The sequence below is a fragment of the Nuphar pumila genome, chromosome 17 (genome assembly GCF_984573655.1).
Source record: "Nuphar pumila chromosome 17, dmNupPumi1.hap1.1, whole genome shotgun sequence".
Classification (NCBI taxonomy): domain Eukaryota; kingdom Viridiplantae; phylum Streptophyta; class Magnoliopsida; order Nymphaeales; family Nymphaeaceae; genus Nuphar; species Nuphar pumila.
The window spans coordinates 2,238,203-2,255,116 of record NC_143265.1 but is presented as its reverse complement, the minus strand read 5'-3'; the positions used below and the strand labels follow the sequence as shown (position 1 = coordinate 2,255,116).

The 16,914-nt window shown below is 38.6% G+C and overlaps 1 protein-coding gene across 1 annotated transcript; it reads left to right on the top strand.

Moving 5' to 3' along the window:
• The first annotated feature begins 220 nt into the window (after positions 1 to 220).
• Positions 221 to 7,260, top strand: LOC149811343 (DNA-directed RNA polymerases II and IV subunit 5A-like). Its single transcript, XM_089993564.1, has 5 exons — positions 221 to 480; positions 614 to 793; positions 1,366 to 1,479; positions 4,626 to 4,765; positions 6,979 to 7,260. The coding sequence occupies exons 1-4, from the start codon at positions 283 to 285 to the stop codon at positions 4,749 to 4,751; spliced, it is 618 nt and encodes a 205-aa protein (XP_089849690.1). The 5' UTR covers positions 221 to 282; the 3' UTR covers positions 4,752 to 4,765; positions 6,979 to 7,260.
• The last annotated feature ends 9,654 nt before the right edge of the window (positions 7,261 to 16,914 follow it).

Below are 16,914 nucleotides of genomic sequence, written 5' to 3'. Positions count from 1 at the left end.
ATATCTGCACGGTGCTCAAACGAGTTGCGTTGTTAGTGATTTAGAGTTAAGTCGGTCATGGTTAGAGCCTTGAGGTAAAATAGTTTCCTCCCTACCAAGCTGACACCTGTGAACTATTTTGACCCATTTGGTTGGGTAAAGGTCCAGGACATATCAGATTCGGATCGGATCTACGTTAATTTAGCCTATTTTCTCTCTCTCTCTCTCATTTCCTATATACGCGTCCCGCCGGTCGTTTTGCTGTTGAGTACAGAGAGAGGAAAGAAGGGGGAGGGAGAAACGATGTCGATGGACGAGCAAACGAGCAAGCTCTTCAGAATCCGGCGTACAATAATGCAAATGCTTCGAGACCGGAGCTACCTGGTGAGCGAAGCCGACATCAACATGACCAAGGCCCAATTTATCGCCAAGCACGGGGAGGACGTCAAGAGAGATAGCCTCGAAATCAACAGGTCCAAGCGGAACGACCCCTCAGACATGGTACCCAAAACCCTAACCATAACACCAAGAGTTATTTGATTGATGGTTACCCTTTTAAACGAAGAATTCTTGCGTTTGGTGATTTGGGTTTTGTTTCTTTTTCATCGAGAATTGATTTCTTTTCTTATTTCAGATCTACGTTTTCTTCCCGGAGGATGCCAAAGTAGGGGTGAAGACGATCAAGACTTACACAGAACGCATGAAGGGCGAGAACGTGTTCCGATCCATACTCGTGGTTCAGCAAAACTTGACGCCGTTCGCGAAGCAGTGCGTCCAGGAGATCTCTGTCAAGTTCCATCTGGAGGTTTTTCAGGTATGTTTGTAACGATCTCTTCCCTGCATACCATATTCTGTATTATGTTTATTGTTTTTTGCGTTTGTGATTTTCAGGCTCTCTCTCTGCTCCTTTTTCTTTGTGTCTGTCGGAATTTTGTTGCTGGTTTGAAGTTTTGGACGCCTTATTTTGGCTTTAGGAAGATTTCTTCAAAAAAATTTAAATACCCAATTTAAGGTGTAGAGGACTTGTTCAAAATTAGTGCCCACCTTGGGTTTATGGGTTCCTTTTCAAAATACGAATCACCCAACTTAGGGCATGGCCGCATGGAGGGGATTCGCTGAAATTTGGAATAGCAAGTTGGGTTTTGCATGTATTTTATTTCTTTTAGTCGTTGGACTTACTCCGTGCTTTGAGAAGATGGAATTTTCTGATTTACGGAAACCTTTAAGCGAGGCTGTGATTCGGAATGGAGTGCCTGCTTACCTGTAATCGGTTGTTTGAACTTCATTTGCTGATAGATAGGTTAGATTGTGGGGTGAATTATCATTATTCATGCAGGTGGTGATTATTTGTGATGGGGAGTTGTTTTGGTGACTTTTTCGTTTCAGGAGGCAGAGCTGCTTGTCAATATTAAGGAGCATGTTCTTATACCGGAGCACCAGGTGCTTACACCCGAAGAGAAGAAGACATTACTTGAGAGATATACGCTCAAAGAGACACAGGTATCTTGTAAACTAGGGTAGTTTCTTGATGCATGAACTATTAGAATTGTTTGCTCTGCTTTTTGGTTGTATAGAATCAGCGGGTGGTTGCTTCTGGGATTGTAGACAGCTGATCAATCTATTGGGTTTCTACCTCATCGCAAATGTGATTTTGTTGATTACATCTTAAAAGAATTAATGTTTTTTTACAAAGATGTTTGGGATATAAATCTCAATGTACAGATACGTACCCTGGATGAATCTCGTTGTTTCTTATTCTGATTTTTGCCACATAACATATTCTTTTGAGGTACCTAAGGATGCATGTCACTGCTACTTTACATTGATTAAATACGTTAATTTTTTATGTGGTATTCTCAAATAACATTATGTTGTCTTAAAAAGGAAAAGAAACATCTCGTCTCATTAATGCCTCAATTAAATGTCAAAAATTTACTATTATAATGATAAAACTGAAAGAGTTGTAAGCTCATGCTCAGAGAGAATTTAGAACTCAACTAGTAGATATTTCTGCTAGGTTTTTGATGTTTAGATGATGAAAACAGAGTCGAAGGTTGTAGATCAAGTGGTGAGACCCGATGGTTCACGTAAGCAATGCTTGAGGGATTATTATTACTGATGGTACCTCCATGTGAGCATAAATTGCGAGATATGAAAAAAGCCATAGGAAGCACTTGAGCACTTAAAATGAAAGCAGCAGATGCATAGGTTACATTGTGGCTGGTTTAGGAGCCATAAAAATCTACTAGTGACAAGGAAACATATTATATAAATATACAAAAAGGGGTATTCAAAACATTGTGTGTGGTTATCTTGTGCTTTGGATACTATTACTCCTGTCCTGGCAGATTCAAAGTTATCCAAAGCGGATTGTTGGCTGTTGACCTAAGAATAAATTTGAGACTCATGGTTTGCGTAGAATCAGATTGCAAACTCACATTGGGCTTGTGGAGAAATGGATCAAGGGTTTGGAAAAGCAAATGTTGTAGAGGTGAAGGAAGAATGGGCATCAAGAGGCAAAAATATTGTGAAAGCTATGTTTTGGACCGATGTATGGGTTGGCCAGTTAGATGATTCTTCTGATATGAAACAATAAAGACTAAAGAGTACAAAAGAGTGCCTCTAGGGGCTACAAGAACACAAAAAATACACAAATGCAAAGTGTCACTTATGGACAAGATACATGTTCACAAGTAGTCTCACAAACACAAGCCACTAAAGGGCCACAATGTAAAAAAAATATAGATATTATTGAGCATAGATATGCTTGAGAAAGCATAACAAACAAATGGGGAAGAATCCCTATTTATAGAGCTTACAAGGGAGAGAGAGAGAGGCTAGTCCAACTAGCCTTTGGGCTGGCTCCAACAGCTAGAAATTAAAGAAAATAAAAAGAATAAAAAAAGAAAAATAGATTTACAAAAATGACCCTGATGGGCAGACCCTATTACATGTGTGCAAAGACCAAAATGCCCCTAATGGACATAACCTATTACATGTATAATCAAAGTATAATATATATACAAAAATGCATACTAAATATGTACTACTACATGTACATTAACACCTTACATCAAGTTTCTATTTAGCTAGGAATGAAGAGATTATCTGGTTGAGTGTTATTTAGAATTTAGTGCATGGAATGGCATTTTGACTCTTTGAGAAGGCAATCCATCATTGGGAAGGTGATGAAATGGAGGCTAGAACTTATTTTGGTCCCTTCCTCTCTCTCTCTCTAATAAATGAACTTTATTAAAATTAAATGTTAGCTAAAAGGTGATAGTGCTCTGAAAAAACAAGAGTATTGCAGACCTGAATAAGTCTGAACAACAAATGCTGTAATTTGTAATTTCTGATCCTAGAATCAAGGAGAGATATCTCTCTAGCGAGCGTTAACCTGCACAGTGGAACTGTTCGAGCTTTGTAGCTTCATAAATAGCTGAGGCTTTGGAGCAACACTCATAAATTTTTCCATGTCATAGTTCTCTTTTATGACATAGAGTTTCACCTTTTCCTAAGGAACCTATGTCAGGCAGGCACTCCTGGCAAAAGTTAATATATTTCGTGGTTAGTGTCATTGACTAAGTGGAAACTCAAAGAAAGGCAGGAAACTTCTCATTAGTCAGTCAATTATTCCTGTGCTTTTTGCAGAAGAATCAACCTTCCATCTCTTGTAGGCATGTCTATTTTGTGGGAAAAAAATTGAGTTTGTCTGGTCAGGTTGGAACACTGAATTTGACAGGGTTGAGCTGTAAGTTGGTTAATTGGCTATCATTTGGAAATGTCTCTCTCTCTCTCTTTAGCTCTGGTTATGTGTTTTGCTTGAGACTCCACTTTTCTGACTGCCAAGATGATTGACTATTATGATACGGGCTGTGTCATATGATACCGTACAATATGGGCCAATACGGTCCAATAATCTCATTCAGCCCGTTTTAGGCCCTGTTTAAAATTGTTCTAGGTGTTGGTTTGCGATACGGCTTACTGTATTGTAGGATACAATATGATATTTATAACATTGCTTTCTATTCCATTCATTTCTACAGATAAGTAGAAGAGACTAGTTTAAAGTGGGTCGGACCTAGGGTAGAAATACTTGAAGAGTGATATTCGCTTGTATTTTGAAGCTTGGTGTTTTTCCTTTGTTGTGAGCTTTTGTATTTGGCTTCTGGTTTTGGTCCGTTTCTTTCCTCAACTGCAACTCCATCTCTTTTACCCTCCTGCCTAACACATCCCACTTGCCTGTGCATGCACATGCAAACCCACACATGCATAGGGCACTAAAAAAAATTGTACTGTAGGATGTACATGTGGATGTCTAAGTGCTTTCAATCAGATCCTGGGGCAGCATTTCTGGGTAGCATGCATGGTACCCCTTTCCATGGGCAAGGTGTTTCTCCTATGAATGTTTTACCTTACAAATATTTGTAGACATTTTCATGCAGATTGTTGGTATGCATGCTTGTCTAGCACTAAGCCGGTATGCTTAATATCAAATCTGTTCTTCAAGCATTTGGGTCGAGGTTGAGTCTTGTGACTTGTAAACATGTTACATATAAAACCCATTGTGATTAGCTGGCCTGTCCCCCCTCCCCTCTCTCTCTCCAGATTTATTCATTATTATATAAATTTGCAATTTTTGTCAGCTTCCTCGGATACAGATTACGGACCCAATAGCTCGGTACTATGGGCTAAAGCGTGGAGCGGTTGTGAAGATTATCCGACCTAGTGAAACAGCAGGAAGATACGTCACCTACCGATTTGTTGTTTGAGTCTATGATGACAGGTAAGAGGAATCTATGTCTATACTTGGCTCTTGGAACTATGATATGTAACTAGGTTTTTGTTCTTGGAAATTGAAGTGGGTAAGATGAAAATGTATGTCTCCTTTATAAATTTTCTGCTATTATGTGTATTTATTTTTGGCATTATTTGCAATCTTTGTCCAGATTAGCTGCTAAAGGTGGTAGGTGACTAGCATAATAAATCACTTTATGTTTCTTTAGTTTCCTATGCATTTATGATGCCTTGTTTTCGTTCTTATTGTTGTTGTGTTCAACTGTGGCTTTTTTGTGGTCTACTGCTGCTGGTAGACGTGCTTCTCCAATCTATGGGTTGGTATGTGCTGCCGATTTTTCCCTTCCATGTTGTAGGGTTTCTGCATTGGGGGATGGTTTGCGTATCAATGGCATGATTATGTTTTATTGAATCAACAAGTACAGCCATCATGGTCGTTACCAAGCTTCCCATGCACATCATGCATTAATCCAATTCTTGTACCTTCATAAATCAGCAAGCATTTCATTTATAGAATAGTTTTAGTTTTAGTATCTTGCCTTATTTGACTTCAAATTTGTGAGATTAATTATACAGTGTTTTTTTTTTAACCTTTTGAATAAGAAGCCATCTGTTTTTGTGTTTTGCCATTGCATAGCATAATGCTGGAATCCAATGCTCCATTTAATATAGGAATGTCAATATTTCGGATTTGGGTTGGGTATCTGACTCAATCCAAATCCAAACAGTAAAATGTGTTCAACTAAAAATCAGATATGTTATGAAATTTTAAATCAGTCTTGAGCATAGTTATCGGAGGCACTGCTATAAGGTAAGAATCATGATTCTCAGAAAGCGGGAACGAGAAGCAGTGTGGAATTGTGTTTCCTATTCCTGCGAATCACGGTTCCCCAACAAGGGAATCTCGATTCCCATGTGATGGGAATTGGGATTCCTATGGTTGAGTTTTTATTTTCATTGGAATTATAATTCTCAAGTTGAAGAATTCAATTCCTCATATATAGGAATTCTAGTTCATCTTTTGTAGTGTGATTTTGTCTAGTGCAGCCATAAGCCCTCTTTTTCTCTTGTTCATATGAAATAAATGCACATGACTTTTGACTTTAGTCTTATTGTTTTGATTGCAAAAAAGGTTTCTTTTTATTTTTTTGAATTACCATATCTAGATTGATATGTTTTTCTATATGCATGTTGGACTGTTGTGCTCTCTCACTCGACCCGACATATTATATATTCTGCATGCTCTCATACTCTTGTTGTTTGGGAGGAGTGGGGGGATACCCAAACAATGCATTGGGAATAGTGTTGGCAGCCCCAACAACACATATCAACACCATTCACAAGATGATGTTTTTGGCAACTCTGTCTCATCATCGCACATTGGCAAAACAATATTTTGGCAATGCACTGAAACTGTGTTTCCATCCCATTGCAAGGCTCCTAAACATAGCCTGAGTGAAAGAGAATCAATGTGGGAAGGGAGGCAGAAGCGGGCATTCCACTAAAGGGAATCGAGTTTCCCATATTTTGAGTGTGTTTCCCAAAGCTTCCTCTCATTTCGGGGAAGCAAGGAGTTTCCCTCGCTTTGGAAGCAAATTTAACCTAGTGAGAAACTTCGGGTAACTATGGTGGTATCCCATGTGGTAAGTGGGGTATTGTGTCAAGTTGAAGGTTCAGGATCGAATCCCTCTGCCACATGGGGCGACTGTTGTTCTGGTAGGGGTCCACCTAACACCTGCTTGCCTTTCAAAAAAAAAAAAAGCTATGGATTGGATTCAGTGAAGCCTGTACCTAATTCATTGGCATCCATAATTTTCTTGAAGCCTTCCAGTCATATGCTACCATTTATCCCATTTTTTTATATTTACATTGAGAAACCACTCATAGAATCAGAGAGCTACCCGTGCTGGCTCTGCCTGCTGTACTTACTGTCGCTGTCTTGGCAGCATAAAACTCTGGGCTTGCCACTAGGGACCCATCCCACTACACCAAACCACTTTATGGCTCTATGCCATTTGTTAGTGTTTTTAACTATAGTGTTCTGCATGGTGGTGACTACTTGACAGCCGCACATCTTGACATTTCTTGAGATGGGTGTGGTGGCCATCTCGAGAAATGTTGAGATGGATGGTCGTCAGTGGTGGATCTTTATAAAAAAATAAACTCTTAGTTCTTAACTATATTCTCTTGCATGTGTTTCAGGTCTGTTATTCGCTGTGTTCTGATCTACCTTCGTCTGTAAGTGTTGCATCTGCAAGATTCAATGGCTTTGGAGGGTAACGTGCGCGGCACTTGCTGCTGCATTCAAAATTTCGCATAATTGATTCTGGTTTGTTCTTAGAGAAGTTAAAGTTCCTTTTGCCTTCTATGATTGAGAAAACTGTCATATAAGGTGCACTTTAACTTTATTGCAAAAGTGAATGGTGTCAACAATACCATGTTTCGTATAAATGGTAAATAAATAAGCAAAGGCATATAAGATAAGGTACACTTTAAGCTGTTTTTTGCAAAAGTTAACAGCATCTATATGAAAGCCAATAGGAAATGGCCAGTTCATTAATGGTGATGGTGATTAGGATGACCACCTGCATAAGAATTAAGAAAGCAGGTTTTAATACATAAAAACTAAAAAATATTTAAAAAAAAACTGTTGTTAATATTTTTTTAGTTTTTATGTATTAAAATATTTAAAAATAGTTTTCTTCATTTAAAAATTAAAATATCCTTGTCAATTGTTTTCTTTTCAAAAAAAAAAATCTGGTGTGATTTTTCTCACATTACGTGTCGGGTTATGCCCGTATTTTTGTGACGGAGAGTCCTGTTGGTGTTTGGGAATCGTGACCGTCTGCTGAAATAACCTTGACGGAGAGCCCGTGTCTTGTTTCTCTTCACTGTTCTCAAGTCTCTCTTCCTAGCATTGATATTTGCTCCAAGATATGGCTGGGAAATGACATGGGCAGCATGCTGTTCGGCCCGTGTGAAGCTCTTCTTGGCTTGGAAGTTTAGCTCAGTGAGCCGAACCCATCTTGTTTAGGTAAATGAGGCGAGCACTAACATGACAATCTCATCTCAGATCAACTAGTGTGGGCTCATTATATATATATTGGAACTTGCAGCAGAACACTGCCACTTTAAAAAAAAAAACAGAATTAGGGCAGGTTTTGAACTGATGCTAATTCTCTGTTTTTCCGCCCAGAGATTTAGCAGTGATCAAGACTGCTGTCATGCATTTTGGATGAAAAAAATGGTATTCGGAGCCTTGAAAATTTATGAAAAATGGTAGGATGTTGATTTTGGAAACTTTATAAAAACCTCCATGCATCAGAATCAAATTCTCCAAGAAGTGATTTCTATAAAAACAAACATATATATCACATCTGCACTGTTAAAATTTTGAAAAAACACAAAATCCAATAGCATGTTTCATTTTATCATTGTGCTTATTCTGTTTTCCTTTATATAAAGCTTTAAAATCATTTGAAAAACATTTTTTTTAAACAAGCTGGCTTGTGCTTGCCCTTGCCCTTGCGAGCTTACAAGCCAAGCCCAAGTAAGGTTGTACCCTTATGCATAGTGGCAAATATCACGAGATTTTTGAAAATCTTGCGACAAGATTGAAAGAAATTGCCCGAGTTTAAAAGGGTAATTTCTCATGAGATTTTCAAAATATCTCAAGATTTATGAAAAAACATAAAATTCATGATTTAAATGCAATATTTACGTTTTAAATGGCTCTTTATCATGAAAAAAACATGTGTTTTTATTTTTAAATAAATGTTAATATTTTATAAAAAATAATTTGCTATTTTTTAATTTAATTTTTTATTGCAGAGATTTTGCCAAAAAAATGTAAGATTTATGAAAAATTTTCAAATGCTTGCGAGTTTTTGAAAAACGGTATTTTGCCATTTTAACTTTTGTCACTCTGCCTTGACGAGCCAAGTCTCAACAGATCAAACTCATTCTGCTCGTTTACCAGCTCTGGATCGAGGGAAGTTTGAAGCATTTCCCATCTTTCTGATGTCTGTCTTCCTATAATTGGTATTTTTTTTCGATAGGCTTTGCTAGCATTGGTTTTTTTATCCTGTCCTGATTCTTTTTGTACGACCTGCCAGTGGAAGCCGTTTATTCTTTTGGAAAAGTGGGAGCTACCGGTTCTTGGATTTAGTAGCTACCGCCTCTTGGGTGGTAGTTGCCAAATCCACCTTGAGTGCAAATACCAAAAGGAGGACATTCTCACATCCTGCGTCATTTCAAACAATCGCAAGTCACCACTCACCACTACAGTACTTTGACGAAGTTTAAACCCGAATCTTCAACTCCTATTCCCAGGTGCTAGTTCCCAAACAGGAACTAGGCCAACAACGCATCTTTAACTTCATTGAATAAGGTCATGTTTGGAAATGGTAAAATATTTTTAGAAAATTTGAGTGCATGAGAAAAGGATGAGGCACATAGCTATGAAATATTTGATGACCGCTTCTCCAGACCCCACATCTTTAGGTGGAGAAGATTTTCATATGGCTCGGTGATGAAATCATACAAAAATGTAAAAAAAAATCTTGTTAAAGTTTTTTCTCTCGTGAAAGTAATTCCCCATCTTTTCCTACTTCTAATGTGGCGTAAAGAAGATAAAGCGAACCACGTATGGTTGGTTCGTGAGATTAAAACTTCAACAAATTCTAAAATGGTTTTAACGGTGGTGATGGTTGCGGACCTTTTTTGGCCACCACAGCATAAGATAGACTCTGGTCAGATACGAGTCCGGACTGGACTCCCCCATTGTAAATTGCATCTAACACCAGCTTTCTTGGTCGAAAAAATATTATTTGTGGCAATAGTAAATGTTTGTTTACAAAAGAAGGCTATATAATTGTATTTCGTTGTGCCCACTTTTTGTCGTCACCAGAATACATGACACTTGTCCTTGCGGCCCTTGTGGGTGGGGGTGTCAATGGGTCGGGTTTGGTTCGGACCCAGGTGGTACCAGACTTGGACATGTTTTTTTGGGTATGATATTGGATCCAGACCGGGGTCTAATCGGGTCCACTATAAGAAAAAACATACCCTGATGCAATAAAAACAACATGACCCAGACCCGGACCATACCCGGTAAAACCATATTTTGTATCGGTTTTACATTGAAAAATTCTGGGTCTTAATCGGAACTTGGGTCGGGCCCAGGTCTGGTATAAAATTTCATAAACTATAACCAGGCCCATGTATTAATCGGACCTTGGAGTCCGGTTCTTAATCGGTCGGGTCTGAGTAAACTCGACCCGTTGACACCAGGGTAGTGATTGGTTAAACGAGTAGAGGTGGCAAGCACTTGAGGCTTGATTATCAAAGGAGTGAGGCGAGAGGTGTACGAAGCATGAAGAAACATAGTCACAAATCTCGGCATTTTTTTAATTCTGTTGCACAAATATCACGATAAATTCCGAACCCGCGATAATGCCAAAAAAAGCCCGATATATTTAATATATCGCTAAAAAACGAAATAAATACGCTGTGTTCCTTTGCATCGTTTGTAAGAGAAAAGGAGACATAAATTTCCCAATGAGCGGGCAGCTAGCATATTTTTAACTTATGTAAAATAGAAGCCTTAAATGCCCACCTACGGCACAGCCTGGATAGCATTGGTAATAAGGGTGGCTCCCCTTTTTATAAGAGGGGAAAGGACTTTAGTTTCTAAATCCCTTCGATATGGGACTAATCACATGAAAGCATAACCTGGCCTTTCCTCTCTCAACATTGCATAAATGCATCCCATGCTCATTGCTAATCATCCACAATAATCTTATTGTTCATTGTTAGTCAATAAATACTCTTTCTCTATCTTTAGCTTGCTGAGATTTTCCTGAAAATTTTCCAAGAAAATCTCATTTTTTGAAAATATCCCGAGATATTCATTTGCCGAGAATATCCCAATGAAGAGATTTGTGACTATGGTAACAAACAACCATAAAAGAAAAAGTAGAAAATGACAAAAAATCTTTTTAACATGGTAAAGACATTCATAATATCAAGGAAAACCAATTTCATATTGGGAGAAACCAACTTTCCATTTTTACTCATAAGTTTTTTATAAAATTCTGAAAGCATGAAAGAAGTGTGTGCTTTCACAGTTCTCAAACGAGCCTCTTAAGAAGCAAACTTTCAATGTTTTAAGAAGGTTTTGGTAATAAGGTTGAATGAAATAATTAGTTGGTCTGGTCGGACTTCAAACTATATTAACCAAAAGGTCTTGGGCTAGAATCCTGTGAGCTATTCCTTACTTTGCTATAAAAAAAGGGGAAAAAAAACTTTAGGATAAAGCATATTGGTTTGTGGTTGGTTAATCAATAATCATGAAAATTGTGCATGAATAAACTTTTAGGAACTGAAGACCATGTTTGTTTCTGTTTTTATTATTTATTTTATAAATAATAAATGAAAGTAGTGTGTATATATATTTATAGACAAAAACAAAAACTGGTTGTTGTTTAAACATTATTTTATATAGTTAAATAAATCAGAAAAGAAGAGGTCGGTGTGGGTTCAGGGGAGGAGGGTAGTGGAGGTAAGGTGCTCATAGAAGAAACCTTTTGCGAGTGTTAGTCAATGAAAAGACAAGTTAGGGTGCGTTTGATGCTTGGGGAAGTTCTCCAGTGATAAAAGTCACGAGGGGTACCTCACCGCTCCCCCCCTCATTTTTTGGGTGAGACTTCCCCCAAAGTGGTGGTGGTGGTGGGGGTGGGGAACAGGCAGAGTTTTTTTTTTTCTTTTGAAAGGCAAAGGCAAGCTGGCGTTAGGCAGACTCCTACACACTATACCATTGGGTTTTGAACCTTAAACGTCCCAACACAAGGTGACGTACACTAGCTGCTCCTACCACACAAGTGGAGCCCCCATTGGTAAGAACAGGGAAGAATTTTTTCCGGGAGGGGGGGAAGGAGATTGGTGCTGATCATAGTGACAAACGCTTTTATCGGCAATTTCTCGTTTTCCAAAAACTCACGAGAAATAAAAAAAAATCCATAAATCTTGCATTTTTTTGGCAAAATCTCGGCAATAAAAAAATTAATTAAAAAAATACAAAAATTATTTTTTATAAGAAAATATTAATAAAAATGATTTAAAAATAAAAATACATGATTTTTTTGCGATAAATAGCCGTTTAAAATGTAAATATCATGTTTAAATCATGATATTTATGTTTTTTCATAAATCTCGTGATATTTTGTAAATCTTGTGAGAATTTGCCGTTTTAACTTTCAGACAATTTCTCGTGATATTATCGTGAGATTTTCATAAATCTCGCGATATTTGTCACACGGGTGCTGATGGTGATGGTTCATAAAAGAGAAAAACTAACAATTCGGAAAACTTACTATGTTGAAAGTGATTTTTTAAGAAACTGATTGGTTTCAAACAATGGCAGGTGAATTAGTAGAATTTGAAAAAAGTAGGGTGGGTATTGCTTCTAATTTGGAATCAAATAATATTGGTGTTGTATTAACGGATGACGTCTTCGAATCAAATAATATTGGTATAGTATTAATGGATGACAGCTTGATGATACTAGAGGTTAGTTCTGTAAAAGCAACAGGACAAATAACTCAGATACCGGCGAGTCAAGCTTATTGGTATCGTGTTATAAATGCCTTATTGGTGGGAGGGATGAAATTTTGTCTTTGTCCATGACATGCAAACACGCCCACGGGTCTTTGTTTGCCATGCAAAAGGTCACTGTTTTTGTGGGCCTCAAATAACAATCTGCCCCAAAAATTAACATTGATTAACATTGACACTCCAATTTTTGGAATAATTTCCTCGTCAGGTGTAAGGATGTACGTGGGTTGGATTAGGTTTGATCTAGGCATTACTAAATCTGACTTAATTGGATCCTGCTTTATCAAATTTGGATTTGGAATTAGAGTCAGATGGAAATAGTAATATACTGAATAAGGGTATGATGAGTTCATTGGATAAGTTTTATAGGTAACCAGATCAAACATTGCCAGTGGGATTTGGATGGAAAGCTGCATGCCAAATTTGAACTTATTATTCAGATTTTTGTTCAGTCGCATATCTGACAGAAACCCAATGTAGAAGGCTTCATGGCAGTGGCGGAGCCATGGGTGGGCAGTCGCCCACCCCAGAATTTGAAACCGAAAAAAAAAAAAATATTGTGCCTCCAGCGATATTTCGTAAAGAAACAAAGAATCTGATTTTAACTCTTGTATGCTAATGCCTACCGCTATGTGTGTTTTAATTTGTCTGGTATGTGACAAACAGAAAATAAGTGTATGTTTACTTTTAATCCAGCAATCTGTTCTGGATATTATTGTCCGTGGTGTATTGTCATTTAGATGCAGTTTGTTTTAGGTGAAGAGCACTCGCCCAGGACAGCAATCAACAAGTGGTGCTGACACGTTTATGTCTTCCCGTGGCAGCGGTATCACATACACCCTAAGCTTCCACCTAATCTGAACCAGCGTCTGTCACTTCCCGAGTTCGAATCTGCATTCAACCGGGTTCTGGATTGTGCGTTTTAAGCTTTAGAAGCTGCTTTCTGAAAGCAGCGTAATGTTCTGGTTCCTTGCTGTTTATTTGAGTTGAATGTATGCAAGACTGATCTCAAATGATTTGAGTATATTGTGATAAATATTGCTGTTTTTTTTTACATTGATAACCAATAGATTTCAATATAATTCAAAGACTTATTTGAGTTTTATCTCTTCACCAACGACTGTGCCTCCAACCAAATTTTTTTGGCTCCGCCATTGATCCGAATAAATGAATCGTCCTTCAAGACCATAGCATTGTCCCCGAGACCCGAGGTCTGCCCACCCAACGAAAAACTCCTGTCTCCGCCACTGCTTCATGGAAGCCATAGGACACTTTTTGCATGCCAGAGAAATATTGGGGTTTTCGCAAAAATGCACCAATTAAGAGTCATTTTCATGTGCCTCACCATGACAACACAAACAGCAGTTCACTTTCTTTACAGAAAGAGAGCTCCAAAATCAATAGGACCACCCCCTTTCAGCGGAATTGCTTCCCTTGGAAAAGGGGTGAGGACGGGGAAGGATGCTCCTCATGAATTGCAGTGGGGAGGCTCATTCTGTGGTACACGAACGCTCATAGTGTTTTCTAGTGAGAGTAGTTGCCCAAAATGAGTGCAAGTTAGAACTGTGTTGAGCTTGGCAAGCAAATGGTTCTAATTTGGGCAAGATTTAGTAAAACTGACATCTGATTAATTATTAATCAGGTGCACTAGAACAGTTTGGGCCATATTGTATATAATTCATAACGGCTGGTATTCAATTCTCACCGCACATCTCATTTGGGAGCAGTGAATTTGGGGGCCACACACATTCACAAGTGAAATTGTGGTTGTCACCAAATATGATGTCATATACAATAATGATGAGGGCAAATCAAGTATATAATTACATACACTTTGAGTGTGCACTTAGTACCTTCCATCTTGGGCTGACAGTCTGTCACTTGCTGGGCCTTAACAGCAGATGAAGGGCAATCAAGTATCTAGGGAATAAACACACTCAGCCAGTGGCCCATAATTGAAAGAATCTTCGCTAGGATTGCAATTTATACTACTACAATAGCAGAGTTATACAGTTTTCAGATAACTCCTTATCTTTTTTAACTTTGAGTGACCGAAAGCTCAAAGACGTCATTGCTTTTAAATTCATGTCGGTACGACACGTAGATCAAACCAACATGCAACATTGTCATTCGAGATTGTATCATTCTACCCTCTCGTAAACCAACATCATGAATGCGTAGGGAATAAACACACCCAGCCAGTGGCCCATAATTGAAAGAATCTTCTCAAGGATTGCAATTTATACTACTACAATAGCAGAGTTATACAATTTTCAGATAACTCTTATCTTTTTTAACTTTGAGTGACTAAAACTCAAAGACGTCATTGCTTTTAAATTCATGTAGGTACGACACGTAGATCAGACCAATATGCAACATTGTCATTCGAGATTGTATCATTCTACCCTCTCGTAAACCAACATCATGAATGCGTTATTGGACGATCTTATTTTTTTAAGATTTAGTAATTCATGCCATCGCTTCATGAAGAAAATAGTAACATTCTATCTGAGAATATTTTATGTATGACCTCTTTGAAACCACAGACAATTACACAACTTGTTAAACATGTCAATTCCTAAAAGTAATCATCTGGAATCTTTCTTTCTTTCTTTCTTTTTGAGGAAAGAAACCCTCTTGGTCAGCCTCTCTGCAAGGTAAAACTCGGGGTTAAGGACACGACCACCCAGCTTTACATACCTCAACTAGGGGTGGGAAACGGGCCAGGCGACTCGATGGGCCAAGCCGACCCAGCATATCATGGGCCAAGAATTTAGGCCCGGGCCCGTTAGGTACCGGGTTGAAACTCAGCCGGTTATGTAAGTGGATTGGGCCCAAGCTGGCCCGTGGGCTACCGGGCCGGCCTGATGGGTCTGAGTTATTTATTAATTTTTCAATAATATAATAATTAAAAAAATCAACTATTGCATATATAGTAATTTGATAACTATTACTATTTATCTAATTAGTTGCATTAATTTTATAAAAAACTAGAAAGATAGTTAGTTAGGTACATGAAAAGTTGAGACCCTGTTAATTATTACTATTTACAAATAAAATCGGGTCGGGTCAGGCTGGACCCGTCCCTCTTCACATTGGCCTGTTGAACGGCTGCTCTTCAAACACAAGCCCGTTAAGAACGGGTCCATCTCTGAATCAGACCACACTTAAAGCCCAGCAAGCAGAGCTCTAAACAGGCCCAAGCCGGCCCGATGACCACCCCTAGCCCCATTTCATGACAATTACTTACTCTTTCTTTTCTTTTTTTTTGAGAGAGAGGAAAATTGCTGAATTTTTCATTTTCTGCTATATAGATTGAAGACAATGAGTTATATTTAACCTGAGTGTGACCCAATCCTTACCTGACAAAGACTTGACCTTAAACCTACTAAAGTGGGTCCACTATAACTTTCGGATCTTCTTTAACCTAACCTCTGTCGGGATCCGACTCCAGGTTGGGGAAGGTGGGATATCCATGACCTCAAGTTTGTACAAAGCACCGTCATCCCGTTCTGGAATTGGATCTGGTAGGAATTGACTTGCAGGCTACCCGCCCCGGATGCAGCCTGCAACCGGAGATGTTATGTGTTTTTCAGTTCAGATCCAAGTGTTATGCAATCTATCAGACCTTCGTGGTCCCTTGTTAGAACCTCGTCTTTGCCAATCAAAATCCAGACCCACATTAACAATGAAAATGAGGACCATCCAGTTTAAGGAGGAAAACCCTACCGGAGTCAATCTGGAGCAGGGTTTGCCCTTACTGGACAACACAATTCGGGGTGGAAATGGGCCAGAATTCTGAACTGGATCTGGGTTGGCTCGGACCCACGTTTTTTGATAGGGCAGTATATTTACAAATGTTGGTCAGCTGGTGGGCGACGAGAAAAAATATATATATCCAGCCCGAAACAGAGTAGGCTTGATCCTTACTGACCTCAAGATTATGGAGAGTTCTGATCCCAGTCCCAATCAGATCTGACCCATATTTTTGGATATGGGTATTACATACCTAAATAGATTGGTCTGGAATTCTGTTCTTGTCCAGATTGGAGTCGGGAATCAGATAAGCAGATATGGTCAGACCCGAGTCAAAGTAGGGTCTAACATATTCACATTTTTTGAGATCCAGAACTGAAACTCTACTATGAGATACAAGTAGTGCTTGGGTCCATAACTGGACCCAATTTCCAAAATCCGAATACCGTGTTGAGTCAAGCATGACCCCACCCATTTGTCAGAGGAGTGTGGTGATGGGTGGCTGGTAGGGATGTGAATGGGTTGGATGTGGCTTGGACCCAGGTGAGTCCGAACCTGGGTTTGTCTTTAAGGTGCAGGACCTGGGTCTGATCAGATCCGCCATAAGAAAAAAACATATCTAGGTTCTATAAGGATTACATGAACCAGATCTAGCCCATATCTGGTAAAATGATATATTTTTTTATCTTTTTTTATATTGAAAATTCACAGTTCTTAATCAAAACTTGGGTCTGATATGAAATTCACAAACCATACCCGGCTTCATAT

Coding starts and splice junctions, on each gene's coding strand:
- LOC149811343 (XM_089993564.1), top strand. CDS start 283: ATGTCGATGGACGAGCAAACGAGCAAGCTCTTCAGAATCCGGCGTACA. Junction 794..1,365: donor TCCATCTGGAGGTTTTTCAG/GTATGTTTGTAA, acceptor TTTTCGTTTCAG/GAGGCAGAGCTGCTTGTCAA. Junction 1,480..4,625: donor ATACGCTCAAAGAGACACAG/GTATCTTGTAAA, acceptor AATTTTTGTCAG/CTTCCTCGGATACAGATTAC.